Source organism: Colletotrichum destructivum, chromosome 10, assembly GCF_034447905.1.
Source record: "Colletotrichum destructivum chromosome 10, complete sequence".
In the NCBI taxonomy this organism is placed as follows: domain Eukaryota; kingdom Fungi; phylum Ascomycota; class Sordariomycetes; order Glomerellales; family Glomerellaceae; genus Colletotrichum; species Colletotrichum destructivum.
In genome coordinates this window covers 757,690-783,618 of record NC_085905.1, presented here as the reverse complement: position 1 = coordinate 783,618, position 25,929 = coordinate 757,690, and the positions used below count along the sequence as shown (strand labels likewise).

At 53.1% G+C, this 25,929-nt stretch overlaps 8 protein-coding genes across 8 annotated transcripts; 5 read left to right on the top strand and 3 right to left on the bottom strand.

The window, feature by feature from the left end:
* Positions 1-515: 515 nt before the first annotated feature.
* Positions 516-1,280, top strand: CDEST_14528 (uncharacterized protein). The gene has a single exon (XM_062930684.1). The coding sequence runs from the start codon at positions 639-641 to the stop codon at positions 828-830; it is 192 nt and encodes a 63-aa protein (XP_062786735.1). The 5' UTR covers positions 516-638; the 3' UTR covers positions 831-1,280.
* A 3,584-nt stretch (positions 1,281-4,864) lies between these two features.
* On the bottom strand, positions 4,865-6,724 carry CDEST_14527 (uncharacterized protein). Its single transcript, XM_062930683.1, has 4 exons — positions 6,455-6,724; positions 6,271-6,370; positions 5,511-6,059; positions 4,865-5,417 (listed from the first exon to the last, which is right to left on the bottom strand). Exons 1-4 carry the CDS (start codon positions 6,566-6,568, stop codon positions 5,206-5,208), a joined length of 975 nt encoding a protein of 324 aa, XP_062786734.1. The 5' UTR covers positions 6,569-6,724; the 3' UTR covers positions 4,865-5,205.
* Positions 6,725-7,048: 324 nt separating this feature from the next.
* Positions 7,049-9,637, top strand: CDEST_14526 (Putative S1/P1 nuclease, phospholipase C/P1 nuclease domain superfamily). The gene is made up of 3 exons (XM_062930682.1): positions 7,049-7,851; positions 7,932-8,591; positions 8,661-9,637. Exons 1-3 carry the CDS (start codon positions 7,788-7,790, stop codon positions 8,846-8,848), a joined length of 912 nt encoding a protein of 303 aa, XP_062786733.1. The 5' UTR covers positions 7,049-7,787; the 3' UTR covers positions 8,849-9,637.
* A 1,431-nt stretch (positions 9,638-11,068) lies between these two features.
* CDEST_14525 (uncharacterized protein) lies at positions 11,069-11,650 on the top strand (the record flags this gene model as incomplete). The annotated part of the gene is made up of 3 exons (XM_062930681.1): positions 11,069-11,078; positions 11,256-11,460; positions 11,590-11,650. 3 exons carry the CDS (start codon positions 11,069-11,071, stop codon positions 11,648-11,650), a joined length of 276 nt encoding a protein of 91 aa, XP_062786732.1.
* Positions 11,651-12,620: 970 nt separating this feature from the next.
* CDEST_14524 (uncharacterized protein) lies at positions 12,621-16,204 on the top strand. The gene is made up of 4 exons (XM_062930680.1): positions 12,621-14,156; positions 14,208-14,875; positions 14,935-14,976; positions 15,038-16,204. The coding sequence occupies exons 1-4, from the start codon at positions 13,882-13,884 to the stop codon at positions 15,637-15,639; spliced, it is 1,587 nt and encodes a 528-aa protein (XP_062786731.1). The 5' UTR covers positions 12,621-13,881; the 3' UTR covers positions 15,640-16,204.
* Positions 16,205-18,478: 2,274 nt separating this feature from the next.
* On the bottom strand, positions 18,479-19,539 carry CDEST_14523 (uncharacterized protein; the record flags this gene model as incomplete). Its single annotated transcript, XM_062930679.1, has 2 exons — positions 18,479-19,221; positions 19,284-19,539. 2 exons carry the CDS (start codon positions 19,537-19,539, stop codon positions 18,479-18,481), a joined length of 999 nt encoding a protein of 332 aa, XP_062786730.1.
* A 1,646-nt stretch (positions 19,540-21,185) lies between these two features.
* On the top strand, positions 21,186-22,387 carry CDEST_14522 (Putative NADP-dependent oxidoreductase domain-containing protein; the record flags this gene model as incomplete). Its single annotated transcript, XM_062930678.1, has 3 exons — positions 21,186-21,341; positions 21,418-21,595; positions 21,651-22,387. 3 exons carry the CDS (start codon positions 21,186-21,188, stop codon positions 22,385-22,387), a joined length of 1,071 nt encoding a protein of 356 aa, XP_062786729.1.
* A 32-nt stretch (positions 22,388-22,419) lies between these two features.
* On the bottom strand, positions 22,420-24,201 carry CDEST_14521 (Putative S-adenosyl-L-methionine-dependent methyltransferase superfamily). Its single transcript, XM_062930677.1, has 9 exons — positions 24,097-24,201; positions 24,010-24,036; positions 23,861-23,951; positions 23,756-23,797; positions 23,547-23,701; positions 23,440-23,477; positions 23,250-23,387; positions 22,717-23,136; positions 22,420-22,644 (listed from the first exon to the last, which is right to left on the bottom strand). Exons 1-9 carry the CDS (start codon positions 24,145-24,147, stop codon positions 22,572-22,574), a joined length of 1,035 nt encoding a protein of 344 aa, XP_062786728.1. The 5' UTR covers positions 24,148-24,201; the 3' UTR covers positions 22,420-22,571.
* Positions 24,202-25,929: the final 1,728 nt, after the last annotated feature.

Genomic DNA, 25,929 nt, shown 5'->3' with positions numbered 1-25,929 from the left:
ATCTATGTATTTTAATTGGCTGGTATGGATCAGGTGTGGTGAGAGGGCAGCTGAGCTGCAGCAGCCAATCACGCGGCCACGGCTTGAACATGGAGATGCACATATCCTCTAAAACGGTTCCTCTTAGATAGGTATTTTTGATGAAGGGGAAAGACAAAGAATCAAGATCACGGAGGGACTAAGATAGAGTTGTAATTGTGGCCGAATCGACCGCTGTCTGGCTGGCAGCTTGGCATTTTCGCGAGTTGATCAAGCTCACCAAGACGACCACCAGCAAGGTCCAACCCAGGTGATGAGACGTCTGCGCACGAGGCGTCGAGGCGTGCCTGGCTGGAACCAGGGGCTTCGCTGTCACTTTGGACGTTCGATCCCTGAGGATGGAAAGCCACAAACCCCTCCCTCCCCTTTAGCAAGTCGCCACTCTAGCAGAAACAAAATCCGTGGCTCGACAAGATTGATTCCGGCATTCGTTCGGTTTTTTAGTTTTGGTCTTTTGGGGGGGGGGGGGGGGGGGGCCCACTCGCTGCCTCGAGAGTCGACCGTCATCAGTCCACGATCGCCCGTCGCTCGATTCATCGACGCGATCCCTGACGGTGATCCCGCAGAAGAGTCCTTCGTCGGTCATCGGGCCACTGACCATGACCGAGGCGCGACGCACCACTTCAGACTTGCCCTCCCTTTTTCTGGCGATGCCCAGCTTCTTGTCGGTCGCGAAATGTCACATTCCAAACCCGACGGACGCGCTTCGTGGCAGATGTGTCTGGACGAGGAGGATCTGCCAAACAGCCAAGAGGGCTTGGTGCGCGCTGTCATTGGCATTTGAAGGCTGAGGCTGAAGCATCATGACGGATCCTGCGAAACGTGGCGTACGGGCCTGGATAAGGGGTGGTGGTGGTAGGGGAGGGGGGGGGAAGGGGAAGGGGACGAGCCTTCAACATCGTTATCATCACCATCATCATCATCACCCAACCCAGCGATACAAACCTGCGAACCCGTTCTTCCATTGTTGAGAACCACACGATTGACGCAGACTCTGATGCATCCCGCTGAGCTAATCCATTCTCGCACCGGGATCGTGCGTGGGCGCCCGGACGACACCAATTGCCGGGCCAGGCAGCTTCTACCGGGTTCATACCTGGACTCGACGGCTCGTGTGCAATGCAGGTCATCATCGCCCGCGTCCGTCCCCCCCCTCGTGCCTCTTCCTCACAGAAACCCGCACGAGCCATCTTTTTTTTCTTGTCCCGGATAAAGATTTCTTTTTATTATCATTCACTGACAATGACTATGCCATGTTCTCGGCTTGACTGCCTCGCCTCCCCTTTCCTGCGGCTCTGCTGTTCCCTCCCGTTCATGGGACCTGGGCCCCGGGTCGTCTCTGCAGTGATCTCTCCTCTCCTCTCTTCCCCCCCCGCCCCTTGAAGTCCATCCGCCTACTACTCTCTGATCGCAGTTTCGCGTGGCAACGGGGTTGTTGTCGTCCTTCGGCTGTGCACTCTGTGCCCATCCCGCTGATGCTCTCTTGATACGCGGCGGGAACGAAATGTGTTTGTGGTATATCTCCCGCGCGCGGGGGTTTCTTGTTCCCTTCATGCCGTGTTGTCCGTCCCCCCTTCTTACGAGTCACTTCGCTCCCTACGGTTCAACCCCAAAGTCTCATCGACACCAGCGGAAACGAACATCCCCTCGGACGATGGTTCTCGTTCAACGATATTCACAAGACGTTACTACTAAGGCTCCTCGGCTTGTCACTGGATCGTCATACCGCGCCGGCCGAGGCCTGGTTTCGGTGCTACGGTCTGTCGTTGCACGATGTCTTGCCATGGCGGGTACCGGTGGCCCTAGGGCCTCGCGGAGTATTGGGACCATTGTGTCCTATCTCAGAGGAACGTCGCATGCGCTCCTCTGGCTCTCGAGTCATTCATTGGCCGCGTACGCGCCGTGGGCTTGTGGAATTCGTCACAGTCTGTTCCTCAGCTGCGGTCTCGGCTGGCTTGGCCCAGACCGACGTCATGACGCGTCCGGTCTGAGCTCGATGCTCAACAGATGCCGCTGGGGATAACTGTCGTTTTATTGGAACAACACCCTGCGATTTTCCGCGGCTGGGGCGACTCTGGATTTTGTGAATCAGACCCCTGCCCTGATACACTCCCTCCGACGTAGGAGGTGCTCCGTCTCCATCGACGAGTGATGTATGGGGCTGTCTTTCCTCGTTTATCAATGATCGAATATCTCGACAGCACCCGCTCCGGCAGGGCACTTGACTTTCTGTAGCAGTGGTCAAGAACTGCAGCAATAGCCCGGGCTCATCAATAGTCGCGAAGCTGTGGTCTGCAATATTCCTCCGTGTTATGGTGTTACCGTCGCTCGCCCCAGAGCTTGTTCGAGTGCGGTTCTTGTTCCCTTGTTGCTTTCGTGAGGGCAGTAATGCACGCTGACGGAGATAAAACGATACCGATACGCCCCTAGCCTAGGTCGCTCGGGCTAGTCGCCCCGTCCATGCCGGTGCGACAGTCGTCCTGGCGACGTGTTTCGGGTTCTCTGGATTGCACTGGCGTTTAGGGAGCGTAGCGAATGGATGGAGTGTCTGGGAAGTTGTTGAGCGACCAGTGGTTGTGTAACCGTTGGCTCTAGCGAAAGAGGAGAAAAGCTGTCGGCACATCGGTAGCTATGTTGACGTGAGGTTGGTTGTTTTCGTCTTCCTTCTTTGACCGTAACGCCGTTGCCTTGAGACGCTGTTCAAGACGACGCACCATTTGTACGGCGAACAATGCAGCACCGCCGTGCCCAAATAAAGGGTTGTTCAGACTGTAGGCTGAAGGACGTGACGAAGCTCGAGGCTGCCTACTCGTTCTTCAAGCCCCGCAGTCCCTCCTTCACAGCGGCGTCAAGCTCGTGGATCTCTCTTAGTTGTTGGCCACGTAGTTTCTGGTCCGAACTCTGTGAGTTGGATGTACGTCTGTGTTCATTTTCACCGAGTCGTGTTGATCACGACGACCAGAGAGCTTCTGCTTCTTGGAGTCGACCACGCAGGCCAAATTTACAATGCCCTATAGGATGTACTGGATGGGCACCGACTTAAACTGTCGTCTGATTTCTTCGCCCTTGCGTCTTGAATGCCTTTGGAAGATGCACAATTAGCTGGAAACACGCCAAATGCCCGAAAACACGTCATGAAACGCAATATCTGGGCAGGTAAAGGGTTGTTAAAGGTCTTTACAAGCAAACCAACTCACCTCCTACACGCACGGTTCGGTCCAGAACCTCCAACCATAGTGTCGAGAGCCCTTTTCCACACAGAATGGTAACCTGTCTGTCTTCACTCGTAGTTGATCCGCCCAGTCGTAAGGCTGGTCCGAGACTGTGCAAAGCAAATTCGGTGCCTAATGCCACTTGTTATTAGGTGACACTTGTCAACGAACAATGCCCGCTGCTCCTCTACCAAAGACTCTTACCTCCTTCTGCGACGAGTCCTCGCCGGATAAGGAGAAGGGATTCAAACCGCGCTCCTCATGTAATCACATTCATTCGCATGTGCCATCACTGTGAAATGATTGAGCGTCCCATTTTGAAAAAGGCTTCGCGAGTCCTTGAACTGGTGAAGAAATAGATAAGAAATAGAACACCATACCAAGTTAACTGCATAAGAACGGGCATAGTAATAATATCAGATCATCTACTTCTTCTCTTCTTCCCCTGTTGTGAGACTGACTCAATAGTTGAACTCAGCTTGGTTCTACTCTAGCAAAATCATCGTTATTAAGTAGAATAAACGCTGTATCACACATCGTGGTTACTTAGTTCTTCCTTTGCTTGTTCTCTAACTACAAGGAACTCTACAACGTAGTATCCTCCATAGGTACATCTGAACTAGACCTGATGATGGCTTTCCTTAGATAAAAGAAAGTAAAGAGGGTCAACACTAGCGACCCAGCCTTGTATCTTCCTTTTCATAGCCGGGAGCCGTCCCGTCCTCGGCGTTCATAGTTTCAACACATATCCTCTGCAGTGATAAGATCGCGTCGAGCCAATAAGACGCAGATAGAATGTATTGCAATGAAGTGTTCGAAGCCACGCCCGCAGGAACGTGCCGCACCTCCGATACAGCGAACGTGTGTAGACTCAAAAACATTTAGGGGGGCTAGTGATAAACTCACGCTGCGGTATACATTTGTACTATATCAGATACATTCAAGCCGGGGAGATCTATCGTGTCGCTGGTTATCACTGGGATGAAGTGTCGCTCAAATTGCGAGAATCATATGTCTTTGTTGCTGAGGCTATCATCCTATGTCAAGCCTCCAAACCCCGTCTCACCATGCACACGTCTGCAATTTCTTTCAAGCACAAAGATAAATTAAAAGTAAATCAAACATAAATCAAACAGAAGAGGGTGCAACAGAACGCGCGCTTTGAAAAGACCGTATTCCGATTCGTGGCATGTCGTCTAACTTCGGGACCCTACCCGGAACCCATCCCCGTCGTCCGCCGGACCCGCCACACGCCATACGCCACATACGCCACATCCGCCACCGGCCGGGAGCGCCGAAGACTACCGGCAGGGTTCACAACGCCGCACCCGCAGCCCGTGCTTCCAAGTATCCGCTAATCCAAGGACCCTCCCCTTTCCCTCCTCCATACTCTTACGTACAAGCAATCGTCACACTCGTACCGGGGGGCTTGACTCGGAGCCAGTCACTCGCGCAACCACGAGTCTCACAGCTCAGCATGCAGTACAGGGCAACCAATCCATAACCAAGCCTAGATTCCGAATGATGAAGATTCTCATCGAAGGGAGGTCTAGCGGGGTGCCCTTCAAGATTTTCCGCGTATGATTAACAATCAAGAGACTTGAAAGAACGAGCTGTCATTATTATGTATATATGCAAATGCCATCATGATGGGTAAAGTACCGGTTAGATAAACCGTGTGTGTGTACCAAAGTTTGTGTAATCATGACCCTGCCAGAAAAACGCCGAAAATGCAGTCCTTAATGATGCACCCCTCTGCCCCAAATGCCGCAAAGCTTGCAAGTCCTCGTCTAGATCCCATCTGGTCACCGCCCCTCGTACATGTTCATCACCCGACATCTCACATCACCAAATATCTCAAATCGTCCAAAGCGGGCCGTAGCAGTACTTCCATCAGGTGACTGCAGAGGTAACCCGATGCTGGTATCAGTCACCCACGTGTAGATGCCCCCGCTTACGCCTGGTCGTCCAGCTTCGTCTCGCGACGCGGCGCGTACATGTGGAATTGCGCAAAGATGACGAAATCCTCGGCTATCGTACCCAAGGATCCGAGCAGCCATGGAAGCGCGTTGAGGAGATAGGCCTTGTCCTGCTTGAACGCGACCAGACTAGCGCCGTAGGTGAGGTTTCCGGTGAGCGAGAGGAGGAAGAAGAGCAGCGCGAGGCCTGGACGTCCACAGGTTAGCATGTGTTCCTTTTGTTAACAACCCAACTCGACCTCCTAGATCATCGACAAGAGGGGAGAGACGAGAAACCAACCTTCACATGACTTCTCCCGGTAGTTCTTCACAATCTGCGGGATCCGCGCCGTGAGATAGCACACGGCACTCACATAGCCCAGGAACAAGCCCACCTTCTCCAACGTGCCGGCCGCCTGCCCGGGCGCGCCGAGGTCCGCATCCGGTGAGTCCCACGCGCCCGCCTTGTACGAGACGAACCACCCGGCCGCACCGACGAGGTACACGGCAAAGATGCTCAGTGTGTTGTGCAGCCACGGGTTGCTGTCCGGGGTGTCGTCCTCGCCCGTGACCATCTTGCGCAGCGGGTCGAGCGAGCTCTCCTCGTGCAGGCCCTGGCGACGATGCGAGCCGGGGAGACCGGCGGCAGAGGAGCTGCGGCGGCGCGGGGACGGGAGGAGGGGTTCGTCTTCGGTGGCTTCCGCCGGGGCGACGGTGGAGCGGCGGCGTGACGCGCGACGGGCATTCTTGGTGTTGTAATAGACGCACTGGCCAATGAGGATGAGGTCTGCGAAGCAAAAATAGGTCGCGAGGGCGACTGCTGTCGGTGCAAGGTGCGTGAAGAGGGCGCCTGTTGTTAGAAGGTGAGTCAGTAACTAGGTACCAAGAGCACGCGCCAAGTTGTGTTGTGCTGGTGGTGGTGACCGGAACAGAAATTTTCGGTGCGACCGGCGCATCCGCTCGGGACGGCGGTGAGGTCGAGAAAAGTGCCACGGCAAAAGTATCACTGAGCATAAGATTCGAGGCGTAGACAATGGTGCCCAAAGGGCTGCTTTGCTTACCTAGGAGGTTCGTCGCGTCGCCGATCAGCCAGATGATCAGGAAGCCCATAGACAGGCCGTCAGCGCTCTGTGCCTTGTAATTGGCGAGGAGCTGTGGCAGCTAGACAGACATGCAAGTCAGCACCGGAAACTACAATGTCTGAAGCGGCGCGTAGTGACTGCGAGGGCCTTGGACCGAACGTACGAGGAGGCATATCCACGCGGTCAAGCTGATGCTGCCAAAGATTCCCGACAGAGCTTCCTCGGCCTTGGGCGTGTGCGATAAGGCGGCGTAGGCCGTGACGGCAAATGAAGCCATGATTGTTGAACTGGGTCGGGTTGAACTGAAGAGATTTGGATAAAAAACGAAGGAGAAGAAAGGAAACAGTTGGTCTCTCTTCTGCCGTTTCGATCCTCGGTCAGGTGGTCAAGTGGGATGGATGGATGGCAGAGCAGAGAGTCACGCAGCAAAAAACCACAGGTTTGACAGAATGCGATAGGCAACCCCTCCCCCGTCCAATCCGCACCCACCCTTTTACACTTTTCCGTCCCCTTATCTCTTATCGCTGACCGCATCCGATAACTAGACCCTGCATGACATAACCAATGGACCAAGACAGGCTTGGCGGTGGCCTGTGGAAGTCGAGGGTGGTGCCCGATAGGGTATATAGTGGGGTTATGACATGGATCATCTCCAGCAAAACTTGAAAAAAGGGCGGAAACCCAAGCAAGTGCGGGTTTACCGCTTTCAAGATAGTGCTATTTGCGGAGGAGCCTTGGACTTTGAGCTGGCACCAAGTTCGCCAATGAGACGTCTGGGTTTGTCATCTTTGGAATGAAGACAACGAAGGACACCGCAGAAAACCCAGTGGATAGAGCCAAAGCTGACGGAGCTGAGCTTATGTAATGCATCAAAGATGCCTCTGTGATGCAGCAGCATCGAGATGAACCGCTCGCTTGCTCCAAATAACATGCGCGAATGCAGATGTTGCATAAGTCATCATCCGAAGTTTAAAAACAAGCCCCCCAGTCATTCTGACAACGAAAGCAGACTTAATTGTTGCATTCCAGGTGGTCACCGGACACTCGTCGATCATCAGTATTCTCTCCAATGATGTTTCACGTGGACACATCCCGCGCACAGCCATGACTCGCCCCACTCTCCGTGGCTGGTGCAGGTGTTGAATGGGCGAGGGGTGTCGAGGTCCGTTCCTCGGCCAACTCACCTTCGGCCGGGGGTCCTGCACCAACGGCCCGCACAGCGCCAATCAATCACCCATTCATCCGTATTGACGTTGACGTTAACGTGGATGAGCGTTGGTGGGCGTGCATCGCTCCCGTCCCTCCCTGTCCCAAAAGGACCGGTGACCCGACCACGCGTCGGACTCCCATTTAAGCTCGTGTCTGTCCTGTTTCTATGTTGGTAGCCGTCATCAGACATTTTGAAGCCATCAATAGCAATTGCGGCGAGCCCCAAACTGTCGGACCACCTAGCCTGCAAACAAACGCCCGCCCGTAATACAAAGTGCAAGCCTACCATGAAGCTATCGAGCACCGTCGCGCTGCTCGGTGCATCTCTGCCCGGAGTCCTCGCGTGGGGAAGTAAGTGCATTCGGTCCTGTGGCTCTGCGTCAGCGTTGGAATAGTCTATCGGCAGCCGTACTGACTGCTTAAACCGTCAGGTCTGGGACACATCGCGACGGCGTACCTAGCCAGTCACTTCGTCGCAAACACGACCGAGAATTTCTTCCAAGAACTCTTGTGTAACGACACCGAGCACTACCTGGCCGGCGTCGCGACCTGGGCCGACACGATCCGGTACACGAGATGGGGCCACTTCACAGGACCATTCCACTTCATCGACGCCCACGACAGCCCGCCCGAGTACTGTGGTATTGATCTCGAACGGGACTGCAAGGCCCAGGGCTGTGTTGTGACGGCCCTCGCCAACTACACCGCGCGGTCGCTGGACCCCGAGCTGAGCGGCTGGGAGCGCAACCAGGCCGCGAGGTTCGTCGTGCACTTCATCGGCGACATCCACCAGCCTCTTCATAACGAGGACGTGGCCCGAGGTGGAAACGGAATCCACGTGAAGTGGCACGGCACCGACTTCAATCTGCACCACGTCTGGGACAGCTCCATCGCCGAAAAGTTGATTGGGGGCTCACGCCGGAGGCCGTACGACAACGCGAAGCGGTGGGCGGACGAGCTGGCCGAGGAGATTAAGACGGGCAGGTTTGCCGAGCAAAGAGAGGAGTGGCTGAAGAGCCTGGACTTTGACAATGTCAACGCAACCGGGCTGCAGTGGGCGAGAGAGGGCAACGCCTTCGTGTGCACGCACGGTATGTTGATCCTCGAGCCGGCGCCCTCAACAAACCGTAATAGCGACGTTTAGACTGATGTTTGTTTAGTGTTTCCCGAGGGGCCGCGTGCGATCGCCGGCCAGGAGCTCGGCGGCGAGTATTTTGAGAAGGCAGCACCGGTGATTGAGCTCCAGGTGGCCCGCGCAGGCGTAAGGATGGCCGCTTGGCTGGATCTGATTGCCGTCGCGTACCAAGATCAAGCGAAAAAGGCCAGTGTGGCCATGGAAGAGTTATGAGATGAGACGCCAAGCACATGCCGCTGCCTGTACTCCCGACTTCCCATAGAACATTCTTGTTTACTCACCAGGCGAAACGTGACTTGACGCAGCCAAAACTCGGACCATATATGGTAGCCCTATCCGGATTTGCTACTGGCCAACTGCACCGTGACACATGTTGTCAAGCAATTGACTGATGAAACGACAGCCTATGACAGATTGCCAAGACATCAAGAGGCTCCTTCTTGGCCATACTGCCGAAAGTCACAACAGCCGCCACGCGGCGGCTCACTGACTTTACATTGACAGCAAAATCGGTCGGGTGTCGCGGACGGAAGGATGATCACGCCGAATGTGTTATATGGTCTTGGCCAGACTCTCTCCGGTCGAGGAGTCCTTCTGGTGGGTGGCCGTGTTTGATTACCATGGAAGAGTGTTTCCCAGAGGCGCACTCGGCAAAACGTTTCCTGGCGTTGAAAGAAGTGGCGTGACTTCGGCTTGCTGGGCAGTGGAGAATTTGGAATCGGACTGGTGGCGGCCTCAACGTCTGGCAGTGATAGCGGGGTGTGCGTAGCACTTAGGATGATAGGCGACTTCTGGCATCAGGATTGCGATGACAGTCCTTGTCGAGGGTCTGAGGGCAGCAGGAGGAGCATTTCTTCAAAGGGGATTGGACGCCAATGGCAGTGCATGGCAGAAGACCCAACGGGATTGGCACGGCTTCTGCACATCAAGTTTTGCGATGACGGCTGAGCTTGCTGGGTCGTCATTCAAGGTAGCGAAAGAAGGCAATGGGAAGCGTTTGTCCCTCTGACAGTCGTCGAGTTTCAACTCTTCCTTCCGAGCTGGGACGGAAGACATGTATGCAAAGCGTCTCCGAGGAGAATGCCTGCAGGGAAGGTGAAGACGAGATTAGGCCTGCTGTCACGAGTGACAAATGCACGGAAGTTGAGGTGAACCTGTTTCACCATGGAGTCTTTGGCACAGGCTTCAAACTCAGCCTCGCGTCGCAGGACGGTGCGTCCCCCCTTGGCGAATGAAATGGTGGATGTCCTCGGGGCCATATCTGACAGGGGCGCGGCCAACCCCAATAAACCGGACCCAGGGGAAGGAAAATGACTTCGTGACAAGCCGTTTAGTTCGATCTTTTGGAGCCTGCCAGGAGAATGATCCGCCCGTGTATGCGGGATTGTGGAAGAGACGAGACAGATTCGGGAGAGGCGTTTGCCGTGGTGCCGGACCTCTGACTGTGTTAGTGGGCGTTGGCTGGTGCAGCCAGATGATCTGTTGTAATTGAGCTTGTAGCATTGAGCTGTAAATCCGTGCTGTTGAAGCACAGACCCGCAGGCACTCTCTCACATGTCTGTGTGCAAACTTGGTACATCCAGTGCTGGCTGTCCACAGTAAAGGTCCGCGACTGCCGGGCGACGACGCAAAAGGTGCAATTCGGCGAAAGCGAGCCCAAAGACGCATCTCCAGCATCGGCCACACACCGGAAGCCGTAAGGCAAACTAATATGTACAACCCGATCAATAGCATTAGATTCGGTCCTTTGGAAAAAGAAAAAAAATTGCCCGACATGAGGCAGCCCAAATAGGAAAGTTCTTGGCCCTGATGCCCTCTGAGTCGACAGCAGGGAATTAGCAGATGAGATGAAAATCGAAACTGTCATCCCATGGATAAGCATCTTTTTCGGCCTGGGGGTTGCCGTGAGGAAGATCAGATTAGCCTTTCCCACGGATGGCTCATGCAAAAGCACACCGAGCTCGCAATAAGGAAGAAAGGGGGGATGGATGACAGATGACCGGCGAAACGGTGGACGGAATGACATAGAGAGAGCAGCTTGCAACTTCCAAGGAGAAGGTACGTCGAGGGTGGGGTGGGAGACTCGCGAGAGACTCGGGAGGAAGCAGTGCCGTGGGCAAGAAACCAGCACTGGGCAGTTTACGACTCCACGGTACTCTCGCCCCTGCCCCTGCCTCCTGCGCCCTCCAGGACTGCTACGGTGGGGCGCGGTTTGAATGGACGGGATGCTAAGGACAACCTTAAAAATGGCAAGAGTGGTCAAGCGAGAGAGGGAACCTGATCTTTCCTGTTTCGTTCGTGAATGTGGGGCGCTGGGATCTCCGCGGCGGGTTGGAGCCACGACTTGAGCCGCTGCAGGTACAGAGTACCGACTGAGTGCAAACTACAATTCCACTTGGCGCTCGTGGGCAGGCAACTGCGAGGAGCGCGGAGATGGACACCGGTACGTACCTCCGTTCCACGAACTCGTCGCATGGCCCCTCATCTCCTTGTGAAATGCTACTCATGGGAGGGAAGAAGGGATTCCTTGGCTCTCTCTCTCTCTCTCTCTCAACGCTTGACGGGAGGTGAATCATCCCCGGCGGTCAAACCACACCAAGCAAAATCTCACCTCCCCAAGCTCCTACGCTCCCTTGCTCTCTCGCGAGGCCCCTGGCGTCGCGAACACCCTCTTTTCTCAAACTGACAGTCAAGGGCACAGCAGTTGGACGTCTCCGTCCTAGTCCTAGGGGTGCCAGGGGTCTGTCTCGCCGTCATCCGAACTTGCCAATTGAGAGATTAGTTTATTGGACGTTTGGTGCCGCAATTGTTCCATGCTCTCACCGGTAGGTTACTGCAGAAGCCAAAGGAAACGAGCTATTCCGTATGCTTTGCTACCTAGTAGGTAGTAACGCCGGAAATCGGTGGAAGAGGGCCCCGCTTACGCTCCGCGTGTCGCCGCCCGCTCGGCCAAGCCAAACGAGGTTTTCGGCTCGGAGGCACACGATACAGTCACGGCCTTATCTACGGGACTAAACCCATGAGGGGCAGCGCGCTTTTGGTGCAACGAAATGCGGTGGGGACGGTGATGCAAATCGAATCGAGCGCTTCCATCCTCAATGCGACATGACGATTGCTGTTAGCATCTCGGTGCAGGTGGTCGGCCGTCGCACTAGCACGGCATGTCTCGCCCGTCTAAACGGTCCGTCGCCAATCATCACTTTGCCGCTTTCTCCCGGCCAGGCTTGAGACCGCTCTGGTTACGCCGGTATCCGCAGAAGCACCACAGAAAAAAAGAAGAAGAAAAAGGAGAAGGGGTTACGGAAACACAGCACGGCTCGGGGATCGCCAAGCAGTAACGTCGGTCAAAATACCCCGGCCTTCACGAAGGCTACGATGTACGCGATGCATCTCCCGTGCGTGTCTTCGTAGTAAGAAGTACGGAGTACGTGGGCATCAGTCCAAGGCCCCAAGGAAAGCCGAGTGTCCGGAGGCAAATCATGGACAATCACCAAAAGGCTTAGCATAAAACGCTAAAGCCATGATGATTCAGGGCCGAGTCGCGCCATTTTCAGCTCCCTCTGCAGTGTGCCATTCATCTCGACATCGAGAGAACTGTACCGACCTGCCAGCTAAAGACGGCCCCCCGATGTCTGCACCGTTGCAGTGTCAGTAGTGTATCCACTGCAAGACTGCGACGGAGGAGGAGGCGTCGCCCAGAGTACAAGCCTAACAGTACACGATACGTGACACACAACACACGAAGATAAGTAAAGATGGAGAAGCGAGGACGGAACCGCGCTTAACAGACGTTGAGATGTAAAAGAAGTGGCATTCAGTGTGTCTCCTTTCGCTTCATCGACGCGTCGGACGAAACGCCATTTGCCTGATGTGCCGGGGACGAACCCCCGCCATTGGCTCGCTAAGCCGTGCCGGGACCATGTGGAGACTCCATGACCCCATTCTGCGACGACAGGAGCCGCATCAGACCTTGCGACGGCACAAGCCACGACCGAACGGACTTCTGACAGCACTTCTCCAACACCGAGTCCCTGCGCCTTTTCCCCTGCCAATATTCGCCCCCCCCTCCTTTCCACGCTTTGCGCTTCACGTTCGCAAGACGGATGCGGGTGCCACCCTGGGAAGGGGGAGGGAGGGACCTGCCATGCGTCGACGTTGGATGACGACGGAGACGGGCACACACTGACTGACGTTAGCCGAACCGCCCTGTTCGACTCAACTTATCCGGTCACCTCACCTGCCATCTCGTTGAGTTGGGTCGGGACCTTTCCGTCATTGACGCCCACCTTTGCTTAACCCTTCGCTTGTGCTCTTTTTTCCACACCTCCTGCCAACAATTCTGCCCCCTTCCCCGTCCCATGTCATGCGGCCAATGCTCGAATACCCCTGCAGGAGCTCAAATCTCTGTTCCTACCTCACTCGTTCCCCCGATCCCCTGCCTGTCTCTCCCGCTCAAGAGGCGTCTCCCCTTGGTCTCTCTAGCTGTCGCATATCCTCTCATCAGACAGACGCTACCTCCTTACCTGCCTCACTAGTTGCCCAGTTCTTGTGTGCGAGGGTACTTTTACTACACCTTCGAGTGTCTCTTCACACCCCCATTACGCCATCTACTGCCAGGCCTGCCATTGTCTGCACGGGGCTCGGATCCTAAGCAGCGCCTATGTGCTCCACCCTCCGGCTTCCAGTTTGAGCCTTGTGTAGTAGCCCGTACCACTGCTCCTGTTAGCCAGCCTTCGCCTCCTTTCCCTCATCTTCCCTGCGCCGCGTTTTGGACTCGTGGGGACGATTCCTCCCCCAAAGCCCGCCATGGGTGTCTCCATTAACACCCCCCTCCCCGAGTCCGAGTTCATCTCCAACTTCAAGGTCCCCCCCTGGTCGAATCGGCCCCAGCCTGCAACTACAGCCCTGCACATACAAGACTCGGAAGCTTGGCATATAGGCCATATTTGTCTCGTCTCTTCCTTCTTAACCCGGAGCCGCGCTCAGTTTCAATCATTCCTTTCGCCTTCCCAACCTTTATTTCTATTCTATCCTGTTGCCTCACGCTGGGAGTGTGTCTTCACATTCATTCATTCATTTCTTTCAAGCTTGCTACGTTTTCAGGTGTCGTGACCATTCCTTTCGTATTCTCCTCTTGCTCGCCCTTCGGTCTGGAACCACCCCCTTTCGAACGAAATTCATAGTACTTTATTGGACACCAACTCGGCTGGAAACCCACCCCGATTCATCGACGGTCAGGAGACAAGATGCAGATTCAGAAGCTCGTTGCCGCCCTCGCCGGCGTGGCTGTCGTTGCCGAGGCCTCAGTTACTTTCCTCGACTCGCCCTTGAGCGCTGCGCTGGCCAAGCGGCAACAGCGAGGCGGAAACAACAATAACAACAACAATAACAACAACAACAACAATGGTGGAAACAACGGTGGAAATAACAACAACAACAACCTCTGCTTGCAACAGAACGCAGTGCAGGAGGGTTCAGCGCAGGCCGGACAGCCCAACGCGCAACAGGCCAACTCAGCCACGTAAGTGGACTACCTTCGCCGAGGATTCCCAACGCTAACGAAGCCGCGCAGTGACCAAGCCAACTTCATCAACTTCTGCTCTGGAGAGACTCTCACAAATGGTGAACAGAAAACGGGAGGTTCTTGCAACGGTATTCCTATGGGCAAGATCCCCTCTCAGAACCGGATGGTCTCTACCATCATCCAGAATCCCCCTCACAACGGCAATATCGAGGCCAACCAGGACTTTGACGTCGAATTGAACGTCCAAAACCTGCAAGCTGGCTCCTTCACTGACGCTCAGTCCACCTACTACTCGGCTCCTCAGGACCTCAACGGCGGAGGCCAGATCATTGGTCACGTTCACGTTACCGTGCAGGATATGGGCGGCTCCCTTACGCCCAACCAACCCCTGGACGCATCCAAGTTCGTCTTCTTCAAGGGAATCAACGATGACGGCGATGGAAACGGCAACCTCAAGGCCACTGTTACCGGAGGACTCCCGGCCGGAAACTACCGTGTCTGCACCATGTCCAGTGCTTCTAACCATCAGCCTGTCCTGATGCCCGTCGCCCAACGTGGTGCCCAGGACGACTGCAACAAGTTCACTGTTGGAGGCAACAACAACAACAACAACAATAACAACAACAACGGTGGAAACAACAACAATGGCCAGAACAACAACGGTCAGAACAACAATGGCCAGAACAACAATGGTCAGAACAACAATGGCCAGCAAAGTTCGTCACCGCAAAGTTCTTACAACCCCAACCTGAACCGTTACTGACAAAAGAATTAGACAACAATAACAACAACAACCAGGGACAGAACCAGGGCCAGAGTAAGTAGCCAATGTTCTTTTTCTTATATAACCCAATGCACATAGACTGACCGTTCTGCAGACGGAGGGAACCGTAGAGGTAAGCAGAACGGCGGCGGCCGCGGCGGTGCTGGTGCTGGACGAGGCGCATTCCCTGGTCAATTCCCTGGTCAATTCCCTGGCCAGCCCCCTCAATTCCCTGGATTCGCAAACCCTGGATCGGCCACAACACAATCCCAGACTGGAAATCCAAATGCACAGGAATCCTCAAATGCTAACGCACCCGGCCAGGACGGGGACGCCGCCAGTAACTCGGACGCGTCGGCGACTCCATCGGTAGACCCGGCGGCAGCGGCGCCGACTCAAGGCGGAGGCCCCTTGGGCAATGGCAACAACGGATCTGGACAGAATGGCAACGGCAACTCTTCTGGATCTGAAAAGGGAGGCGCGACCTCGAATGCTATCGGCGGAGTCGCGGCCCCGGCGGTCTTGGACTCTGGCGATAGCAGCCGACCCTTCTCCGTCAACGGCAACTCGTTCGTCTCCAAGGCTAGTGCTGTGCAGCGTGCCTGCGATATTCAACGGAACGGCTGTCTCGATGCTTTTAACGGTGGACGTCTAAATGGGGGTTCTACGGCCGCCTGTGATAGTCAGGTCCAAGCCTGCATCCAGGAGCTCTCTTAATCTTTGCCATTCGACAACAAAAACAACCAGGGATCGGAATACACCGCGCGGGTCACTTGACACGGAGCTACGACTTTTGAACCTTTTCCCACCACGACGACAAGTCTAAGTGTCTTGGATTTCTACCTGGGTCACGATGCAGTGTCCACGGTGTTTTGTTTTCTTTTTGGTTGTCATGAGAAGAAACTGGCAGGAATCTGTTGTAGATGAGAGAATGAGGTCTGGCGTGGACGGTTTTTCATGTTGCTTTTCTTTTGTTTGATGAAAAACCAGCGCTTTACCCGCGTGCTTCGATACCACTCACATACACCCACACCCACACACCCAACATCATCGACAACATTTGGCAAAACCCCTCCCCCTCTATATTATTGTTCTAATGTCATCCCCTCACCCGTCGATCTCATCATTCAACCCCCGACGACAAAATCTCACGATCCGCCTTTCTGTACATTTAGAGGGAGTTGTTTTTTCCGTTGACAAAGGATACGCAGCATGGCCTGGAAAGAAATGGAAGACACAATTCCAGTAGAGAGTTACATGTTTGGTTTGCCTAATTTGCCGGACTAATTGACATGTCGTAAAGTTTGAATTTTGGGACGAGTTGGTTCTGCCAACAGGTGACAACTCTAATGTTACCCGTCTCATCTCATCACGAGCTCGAGTTAGATCGCACCACACATAAACCTCGTGCGCACTTTGCGCCCTTGATACTTCCTCGCGGGGGGGGGGGCAGAAGGTACACCGGGGCTTGATGTTGACTCTATCAAAAATGCCGTTGAGGGTGAATGAGCGAAAGGGGGCAACGGTCAGAGCTAAGGGCCTGCGGCGTCTGATCTGCGTGCGAGCGTGCGTCTCATTCATGCGGCCAGGCCGCCTGGAGACGGGTGAAGGAGAAAAGAGGAAGGTGTGACTAAGCCGAGTTACACGAATTTGTGGAGGTATTCAAGAAAAGGGAAAGTATGAGAGTGGAACATGTTGGCTTGGCGAATGGATTACTGTGGTTCGTGAAACGTTGGAGTCTCCTCTCTCTCGGTGGAAGGTCAAGCAGGGGGGTGTGGGTTGAGTGGGTGGTGGACGGGTGTGAAGAGACGGTTTAAAAAAGAAAATGAGAGAAGGGGAGGGGGAAGGGGACGGGAAAGGTTGAGACGCGTTTCAGGCTCTTTCTTCGCTTTGGTGTAGTTGGGACGGATGGGACTTGTGCCGTGGCGGGCTCCCCTGGAGCCCGGGGAGGGGGGCCTTACCAGTGCCGTTATATAGGTATTGAATGATGTCACAAGTTGACGACAGGAAAGGAACGAGAGAGAGAATGAGAACGGAAGAGTTTGGGGTGGGTTGGAATGGCTGCTTAATTAGGAGAATATTTTAGCGTTTCGGGATGGGAGATTGCAAGATTTCTGATAGATTGACGCGTGCACGCTTAAAATGGTCTTTATCTTGAGGTCGAGTCCCTCCGGTCCAAGTCCGTCCCCCCCCCCCCCTCTTGTGTGTGTGTGTGTGGGTTGGGGGAATGCGATGGACCGCTGGGCTATGTAGGAAAGGTTATTCTCATGACTCTCTCTCTCTTTCGGGTTCTCAAGTCTTCCTTCTCGTCTTCGGCTTCGCTTTCCCCTCCTACAACCTTTTTACCTCCTCGTGATTCCGGCGATTTAGGTAGGGTCTGTCGGCGCCGTTTTTTTGGTTGGTGGCGGAGTGCGTGCGCGATTGGCTTGGGCCTCCTACGTCCCCGGGGACGCTAGGACAGGCGGAGTGCGGGTCTCCGGGGTCTTGCTGGTGGTTTAGAGCGTGGCCGCCGTCGCAGGGGCCGGCCCCGTAAAAAACTCTTCCGTCGAGAACATATGCGTGCTGCTTCGCTTAACCTGCGGAAAACCGGCTCGGAGGATTGGCACTGGAAAAGGAAGTGCCGATCGGGGTCTCGCGATATTGAAAGCGTCGCCTGGGCGGAATGTAGACGGTTCGGCTGATATGTCGCCGGCCGTTTTCGGCTTGCTGCGGGTCTCCCGAAGGCGGAGGGAGGCATATGAGAAGGCAGATTAGGACAGGGCTGTATAAGGGAGATATGTGTGCGATGGCGAGACTCGAGCTTGCAAACTCGGTGGTTTCCCCTTTTTTGCTGCTTCCGTCGGCCTTTTAATAATCGGACCAGGCAAAAAGGTGACGGCGCCGAGAGTGGGGGAGAACTAGGCTGCCTGCATGCGAATGTTTTTCTGCTGCCGCGTCATGCCCTTAAACCTCCAGCTGTTAGCATTTCTTTCAGGATGATTAGAAATAACACCCGGAGAATGCCATCATGTGTGTCGGTTCGCGAGAATTCGGTTCGGCATTTGATTCATGAATGCTCGCGAAGACAAGGGATCCACCATCGGAGACACTGAACCGGTCAACGCCGATCAGGTGGGTCCACCAGAGCATCGGCCCCCGGAGCCGGATCCGGACTCAGAGATGAGATCTACTTTACAACGAAACATGCGCAAATAGCGGTGATGTATGATTCAAAGTTTCGATGTAATAATCACGTTGTATTTGTATAAATTGGTTCATGAAAGCAAGAAGAACAACCAAATCAACACTGACTGTATGGATCTGACGGGTCGGAACTGATCGTTTGTAATGTGACAAGACTGCACTGTGTAACGTTTGGAGAAGGCTAGCAGAGAAAAAACCCCCAAAAAACCCCAGAACTAAAATGGACCTCTACAACTTGATGCAATGCATGTCAGTTCAATTTACCCCAATCATATTCTCATATACGCAAACACGGACAGATTCAATTTAAAGACGACTTCCGGATGTCGCAAACATAGCCCACTACTAGCGCAACATCTATCTGTGTTCAATTTTAAGAAAGCAACGCGATTAGAGTTAAAATAACAACGGCCATGACCGTGGTCATGCGACATGAAGCAGAGGCGGTCGCGGCGTTGCCTGGCGTCGTTGTTACGTTCACCCGCATGCAGAGTATGTTTGGTCTGCTCGCCCGGCCGTTCCTTATGTCGATCCAGTTGTTGAACATGAACACCTGGAGCCGGTTTGTGGCATACGAGAACTCGCGAGCCGCCTCGGCCCCGTTGATCACCCCGCTCTCGAACGTCCAGATGCTCTCTCCGCTCAAAACCGGTTGTGCTTCGCTCAAGGAGTTGTTGTCTGAATCGAGATTCATGTCCGCCGTCGCGAGGGTGAACGTGAAGGGCTGTCTGCCCGACTCCGGCCTGTACTGCGCCGCCGCCCCGAGCGTACCACTGCATTCGGGGATCTCGGTCCACGGAGGCCTGACGCATTGATCTCCGTCGAGATTGTTACCCTCGAAATAGAGCTTGGTGAGGCAATCTTCACCCAAGATGTGCTCGCAGTCAACGCTGTTGGTGTTTTCCTCGGTGTACATGTTCGTGACATTGGGTGGGAACAGGTAGTCGAACGTGGTGACGCAAAATGGAGAATTCGACCCCCTCAGCGCCGTTGAGATGTTGCCCCCAAGAGGCCATGATAGATCGTAGGTGGTTGTGAAAAAGCTAGGGTCCGTGATATTCAAGGCCGAGAAGTTCGAGGCGAGATGGGACAGCTTAAACTCGGAAACGTTTACGCCTATACAATTGATCAGTCGGGTGTTCTCCGAGCTCGCGAGACCGAAGAAGAGTGCTACTCACGCCACGTCCACTCGTCTTGATCAAGCTCAAGATTACTCCCACCGCTGTCTGCAAACGGCTGGAAGCGTACGGAGCGCGTCGCGTTTGGTGCGGCCGCAGCTTCCGTGTAGAGCTCAGCGGTTCGGTTGTCGAAAAAGGCCGGCGGTGATTTGCTTGCGAACGACCCCGGCGAGAGCCAGAAATCCTCGACTGCGGCGGCAGTAGAGGCCAGCAAGGCGGATGCCGAGAAGGCGGCCAGGTGATTTTTACTCTTCATGACGCTGGGTTTGGGTGCGATTCGAAAACAACGTTGATTCCGTCCGACGGGAGAGTGCTGACAAAGGGGAACGTCTCAGGCGGCATCTCTTTTCTTATACAAAAAGTCGTGCTGAGGTTTCCGTCTCGGGCCAAGGGTGGTCTGCCGATCCGGTCAGCTCGATCTCGCCCGAGGCGCAGCGAGATGAGCTGGGACGTGTCGCGCTACGTACGCCCAGGCGCCGAATGTCTTGAAGTGGCATTCAGAATCCTGTGCTAATGCCCTCGGCGACTGCATGCCTCCCAATGTTCTCACTGTTTTTCGTTCCGAAAGCGTCTTTGTAGACCTGAAATGCTCGAAGTGCTGGCCTCTTTGGAAGTACTAAAAAGTCCACTTGTTGGGTCGTTTGCAGCAAGCTATCTTGGTCAAGATTGATTTGGGTTTAGGTGTGTCTCAGTGGATATCTGCGTGCTAGTCTCACAATGGCTTTGTCAAGTGAATGCTTCCGTGGTACACTATGGTCAAAGGCTCCACCGAAATCGAATGTATAGACAGCGTAGATAGATCACGTATAAAGTCGTAACGCAGGAAAGCCAATGTGCTGTTTCAATTACGTGGCGCGTCGGTGAGCGGCTGAACACCATTACGGCAATAACCGTTTTTACAGCCATCGAACGTTATATGCTGTAAAACGTCGAATTGAAACCCGAGGACCTCAACAAACCGTAAGCTTGCTTAGAGGCACGTCAAGGTCTGGTTCATCGTGCCTTTTTTCATCCGTAATCCTTGTGACTTAGCCACTTCTCTTTTGTATAATCATCCCCGCATGGCCATCGTCATTGAAGCCACACATCCTGCGCAAAACATCGGAGACCTATAGAAGTATCTGACAAGCATCACACCCATTTCCGACTTCTCTAATATATCATACCTTTGCATATTCAAAGTATGACACAACGATGGTTCGGAATTAGGAACCTTGTTCGTATTAACTCCGTTCCGCTGCATCGTCTCCAGGGATGCTTCAGTGGGCGTTGCGGAGAGTTGCGACCCTGTATCTTGCTTCCACCCTGGCGGATGGCCAAAGCGTAGCGGAGGTTCTGTTTAAGTCAACCACCAGAGGGAGGAGATCAAGAGAATAGGATGAATGCTGTTGTGATTGCCTGTGCAAACATACGTATGCGGATCATTTCATCACCACAAGATTTTATTCGCTAAGTCGACATTGACTCAAAGTCCCGAGTTCGGATTCTGGTAGATTTAACGCATCATGAGACTTAAACCTGTCTGAGCAAGGCACAATGTAAAGAAGAGACCTTGTGTGGTCAGATACCAAGGCTCTCCAGGCGCCAATGCATGCTAAGGTTGTTTCGGTCGTGGCAGTCTTAAGTCCGGTATTTCAGGTCAACATGCCCCGAGTGTGTTGGTTCCGTTGACCACCGGTGACGGAGTTGCGGATTTGCGGGTTGTCAAGCCGAACTGGCGGCGGAGTTTCAACGAGTGTAAGTCAAAGGCTTGTAGTGTTCGATCTTATATAAACTAGCAATAACTGTTCTCGAAGTTTGAGACACAACAACCAGCCAGCACCCCTCTCATAAACAGTTCTGTCTACACTTATCATTGCTCGAAAACCCCGAATCAAAACCCAACGTTCATCGCCATCAAAAATGGAGCTACCTCAGCGTCTCAAGAAGTCTGTTGAAGACACAAAGGTCCATTATCGTCAGCTTGGAAAGTCAGGACTCCGCGTCTCCGTCCCAATTGTCGGTTGCATGAGCTTTGGCGACCCGCAGTCCATACCATGGGCAATCACGGATGACAAGGTTAGAGCTCGCAACCATCCATCTCAGGTTTTGTGTCCGATAGAGTGGGTGGCATTAACACGGGAAAAACCAACAGGCTATCGAGATACTCAAGGCGGCTTACGACAGGGGCCTCAACACTTGGGATACCGCGAACGTCTATTCCAACGGTGGCTCGGAAATCGTCGTTGGAAAAGCTCTGAAACAACTCAACATTCCTCGCGAGAAGGTGGTGATTCTAACCAAATGCCACTTTGCTGTTGGCGAGGACTCTGGTATGGGCCCTCTCTCAGGCATTCTCTCGTAACGATTTTATTGATTTCAATCCAGCTCCCTTGTTTTACCTTTTTCCTTCCGAGGTCGACAGGTCCAAGGACTACCAGAATCAGTTCGGACTTTCTCGGACAGCTATATTCAACCAGGTAGAGGCTTCATTGCGTCGCCTCGACACCACCCACATTGATGTACTGCAAATCCATCGATTCGACCCTCACACGCCCATTGAAGAAACGATGAAAGCGCTTCATGACTTGGTGCAGTCTGGGAAGGTCCGCTACATCGGTGCCAGCAGCATGTGGGCAACGCAATTCGCTAGTCTCCAGTTCTGCGCCGAAAAAAACGGCTGGACCAAGTTCATCAGCATGCAGAACCAATACAATCTCCTTTACCGCGAGGAGGAGCGCGAGATGATCCGGTTCTGTAACGAGACTGGCGTCGGTCTCATCCCCTGGGCCCCTCTCTGTCGCGGTCTTTTGGCTCGTCTTCCATCAGAGACATCCAAGAGAAACCAAGTTGAGGTGGAGATGGGCCTTGCCGGCCCAGGTACCAGCAAAGTCGATTCGGCCATCATCGACCGCGTGGTCGAAATCTCCAAGAAGCGCGGCTGGCCAATGGCGCATGTCGCTCTTGCGTGGATTAACAAAAGGGTCACTAGTCCCATCATTGGCTTCAACAGTTTGGGAAGAATCGAGGACACCGCCTCAGTGACTGGTAAAGTCCTGACGGATGAAGAGGAAAAGTACCTTGAGGAGCTCTATCAGCCCAGGCCCGTATCCGGACATCAGTGACCGCTTTTAGTGGTTGAGGTAATGATGGTAACGCGGGAAATGCAATTCACTACCTAATACCCTAAAAGTTTGTCCTAAACTGTCTCCCAGCTTCACGTTCTTCTGTTCAAGGGAAGAGAGCATCATCATCCTAGAGGGCAGATGAGCCTGGAGCGGTGGCGGCATTAGTGGCTGAAGCTGCATGCTAGCCCTGAGCTGTATCTTGAGGCGGAACTTTGTTGTCTTCCTTCAAGGGCTTTCTTCCAATAATATTGTAGCTAAATGAAACGATCAGCTAAAGAAAGAACGAAACTGTGTTGTAAAACCGCGGAAACATGTCGGAGTCTTACATGGGTATGTACGAGTGGACCCTCGGGTCCCTCATATTCTTACGGACACCTACGAGGAAGACTTGCACCTCTTCGTTCGTCCAGTCGTGTCCACGAGTTAAAGGTGCCAAGGCTAATGCCTCAGCTGCGTCAAAAAAGTTGTGGAAGTTCCACTGTCCAATCCTCTTGTAATAAGGATCCTTGGGCCAAGGGTTAGACGGCCACTTGAAGTTCTCAAGGGCCACATCCTCGAAGCCGATCTCAGCCAGGAGGTTCTTCAGCTCCGGACAAGGGACAAAAGCGCGCCCAAATTTTTGAGCAGCTTCCCGGATCAGTCTACCAAACTCGGCCAACGGTTTTTCAGGAGGAAGTGTGTCATCATCGGCCGTAAAAACGCAATCGTTATCTTGTATTTCAAGGTAGCCACCAGGGACGAGATTGCTAAGTTCGTTAGCATGTTAGCATCTAGGCTTGACAGTTTTTCATGGTTTGAAATAGACAGTGAGATACTGGACTGAAGCTTTGGACAGGTAACTTGGGAGAGATTGACTAACTCGTATGCTTTGGTGACGGTTTTCTTCCAATCAGCAAGAGATCCATTCATGAATCGCAGGTGAATATAATCGAATGGCTGCGAGTAGAGCCAGTCTTCCTCAATGTCATCAACTTCAAATCTTACGTTTGGCGGCACGCTTAAACCTCTTATCAGTTTGTGAAGTAATACCACCAAGAGAGACAACATACCTTTGGGGTTGAATCGGAGACAAATCCACACCCAGAACCTTTTTCAATCTCTAAATTAGACACTCACGTGCCAAGTTTCAAAGACAAGTCTTTCTCGGAGTACTCACCTCGGCTTCCGGATGGCTGTCACCGTAGTCGATGGCCCACAGACCGGTTCCAGTACCAACGTCAAGGACACGGCCGACCTTAGCACCTTCATCACAGGGCGGAGCGAGTCCCAGCCTTCCATGGAATGTGACATTGCAAATCTCATGTTGCATGTCTGGTACTAGAATTAGCAACAGCGCACCAATAATCAAATATCAAGAAGCAGTACCTAGTCTGTCGTTTTCTCTCTCGTCGTTAGGCCAGGCATACTCTGTGGCAGCTAGTCAGAAACCGTTCAAATGAGGCAACTCGTGTAAGGGTGGGATCTTCTTACTGCCGTCCTTGTACTTGTGGTATGACCTTCCATTCTCAATCCGGTACTCTAGAATGGAGTTTTTGATGCTCGTGGTTTCCGAACGAAGGCTCTAGAAACGAGAAGACATCAAAAATATGAAACGCAGATCAACAAAAACCTACACTCACTTCAAGGTCTACCTCACTATCAGTCACCTGCAATTATGATTAGTCTCGTCTTTGGACAAACACCCAGTATTTCTGGAGGGCTTCTACCTCGTCATCGGGGACAAGATGGTCCAGTTGTTGGTCCTGTGGGTTGGACATGGTCTTGGTGTATCGATGAAGAGAGCTCAAGGCGATCTCAAAACTTTGCAATTGTTGTCGGAGAGAGATCAAGAAACAGGGAGAAGGGCAGATCAGGCCTTTTTGAAGGCGGTGGGCATATCAACCAACCCCTCTTTCTCGGCCCAACCGTGTCCGTTCCAACCGCGAAGAACCAACGAACAACCCTTCATCGAGCAATCATGCAGGGTGTGTATGCATGCAGGCGGCGAAGTTGCCTCTTTGGAGAAGACAAATGTGGGACCCAATACAACGGTTTTAAGCGACACACGAAGAGACAAAGAACCGGGGGATCTCGAAGGACTTATGTTAAGTCATCAGATATCCCAAAACTCGCTCCTGTAGAGACGGGCATCACAGATCTGGGTAAGCCCATTTCATGAGATCGCTTCTGCATACAAGCCTTTGTCGCATTTCTTACAAGTTCGCTGCCAAGGTTTACGTGGAAATTATACGTGCTACCTTATCATACGATATCCCGCTATCTAGCGAGTGATCAGTGTTGAATGAACACGGGTCGTCAGATTGTGCAACTTCCGGTATGACGTATTCGAGCTACAGGCTCCCCCCAGTATCTTCACATCGTTCCGTTCATACATTCATACACAGACACTGCTCACGAGGCAAACGTAGGGCTATAAATGATGAAAAAAACCACATGCTGGGATGATTAAAGATTTACAACACAGGAGTGAGTTTAAGAATATGTGCACGCTCAGTTTCTCCAAGTAACCACGACTTCCGTAGTGTGACCAGCAGGGTCTATGGGAGTATTCGGTATGAAAAAGCGGTAGAAATTCGGGAGAAAACCATCGTATTTTCTCAGTAACCGAATACCCGATGGAGGCATCGAGAAATGGTAGAACGCATGACTTACAATATTGTGTTATGGACTATTTTGATACCCGTACTGGTATGTTATTCTACATCCTAAGCTCCGAATTGAAAACTCGAAGGCATAAAAGATGTCGTAAGATATCGTGCGATTTTCTGAACATAAACATGACCAATGAATACCTTGTGAACGAAAGCCCTACAGTTTCTTGTCGGATATTAGGTCACAACTCAGTGTGCCTACTGATTTCCCTTCAAACCTGGGTCTAGTAAGACTAAACCCCATCATCGTCTCAAGCTAAATCACCCTCCAGTTTGCCTCCGACTCAGGCTAACGCGCCAGCCTCTTAGTTTCAAACATAGGAATGGGTATCTGTGGAGATCAGCTTCTGATCGTGTACGAGTCGTTTCGAGCTCTAATTACCGGTACTAGCCTCCACTTGAACTCTAGAACCTTCACAGCGTCAGTAAGACCACCATATCATCCGATGTCTTGTATTTCACACAACTTGAAGGTCACACGAAGGGCAAAAGTTTCGCGGTTTAGGCAGGTATCAAGCCTGGAGAGCCGGGTTTCAGGCCGTAATGGACCCTTTGCGTCGGAGTTAGCCTTGTGTAACTGACAGGGAAGTTGTTTCTTTTTGTGAATTCTAGTCAGTCGCCTCATGATTAGGCAGACTCAGCCCACCGATAATCGTGACGTGAGAATCCCGACACACTTCTTCGCAACCCAGGTCAGAGGGCATTAGAAACACTTGGCGAGGATGGTACCAAAGATGAACCGTCTACGTGAGGAGAGATACCATTGGCAAGCTGATCAGTAACAGGCAAGGCGCTGAAAGAAGAGAGGGGTCAATTTGAGCTGATCGTTGTGTCCGCGTATTGCGGGCCGTCGAGAGAAGGGGTGAAGAAAAAGCATTTCAGCGGAGT

What these genes read in the sequence shown, in the direction of transcription:
- CDEST_14528 (XM_062930684.1), top strand. Translation starts at nt 639, where the DNA reads ATGACCGAGGCGCGACGCACCACTTCAGACTTGCCCTCCCTTTTTCTG.
- CDEST_14527 (XM_062930683.1), bottom strand. Translation starts at nt 6,568, where the DNA reads ATGGCTTCATTTGCCGTCACGGCCTACGCCGCCTTATCGCACACGCCC. An exon ending in CCGCGTGGATATGCCTCCTC is followed by an intron (nt 6,371 to 6,454) that starts GTACGTTCGGTC and finishes ATGTCTGTCTAG; the next exon opens with CTGCCACAGCTCCTCGCCAA. An exon ending in CGACGCGACGAACCTCCTAG is followed by an intron (nt 6,060 to 6,270) that starts GTAAGCAAAGCA and finishes TTCTAACAACAG; the next exon opens with GCGCCCTCTTCACGCACCTT.
- CDEST_14526 (XM_062930682.1), top strand. Translation starts at nt 7,788, where the DNA reads ATGAAGCTATCGAGCACCGTCGCGCTGCTCGGTGCATCTCTGCCCGGA. An exon ending in CGGAGTCCTCGCGTGGGGAA is followed by an intron (nt 7,852 to 7,931) that starts GTAAGTGCATTC and finishes TTAAACCGTCAG; the next exon opens with GTCTGGGACACATCGCGACG. An exon ending in CGCCTTCGTGTGCACGCACG is followed by an intron (nt 8,592 to 8,660) that starts GTATGTTGATCC and finishes ATGTTTGTTTAG; the next exon opens with TGTTTCCCGAGGGGCCGCGT.
- CDEST_14524 (XM_062930680.1), top strand. Translation starts at nt 13,882, where the DNA reads ATGCAGATTCAGAAGCTCGTTGCCGCCCTCGCCGGCGTGGCTGTCGTT. An exon ending in GAACAACAATGGCCAGCAAA is followed by an intron (nt 14,876 to 14,934) that starts GTTCGTCACCGC and finishes CAAAAGAATTAG; the next exon opens with ACAACAATAACAACAACAAC. An exon ending in GGGACAGAACCAGGGCCAGA is followed by an intron (nt 14,977 to 15,037) that starts GTAAGTAGCCAA and finishes ACCGTTCTGCAG; the next exon opens with ACGGAGGGAACCGTAGAGGT.
- CDEST_14521 (XM_062930677.1), bottom strand. Translation starts at nt 24,147, where the DNA reads ATGTCCAACCCACAGGACCAACAACTGGACCATCTTGTCCCCGATGAC. An exon ending in ATAGTGAGGTAGACCTTGAA is followed by an intron (nt 23,952 to 24,009) that starts GTGAGTGTAGGT and finishes TCTCGTTTCTAG; the next exon opens with AGCCTTCGTTCGGAAACCAC. An exon ending in CCACAAGTACAAGGACGGCA is followed by an intron (nt 23,798 to 23,860) that starts GTAAGAAGATCC and finishes TAGCTGCCACAG; the next exon opens with AGTATGCCTGGCCTAACGAC.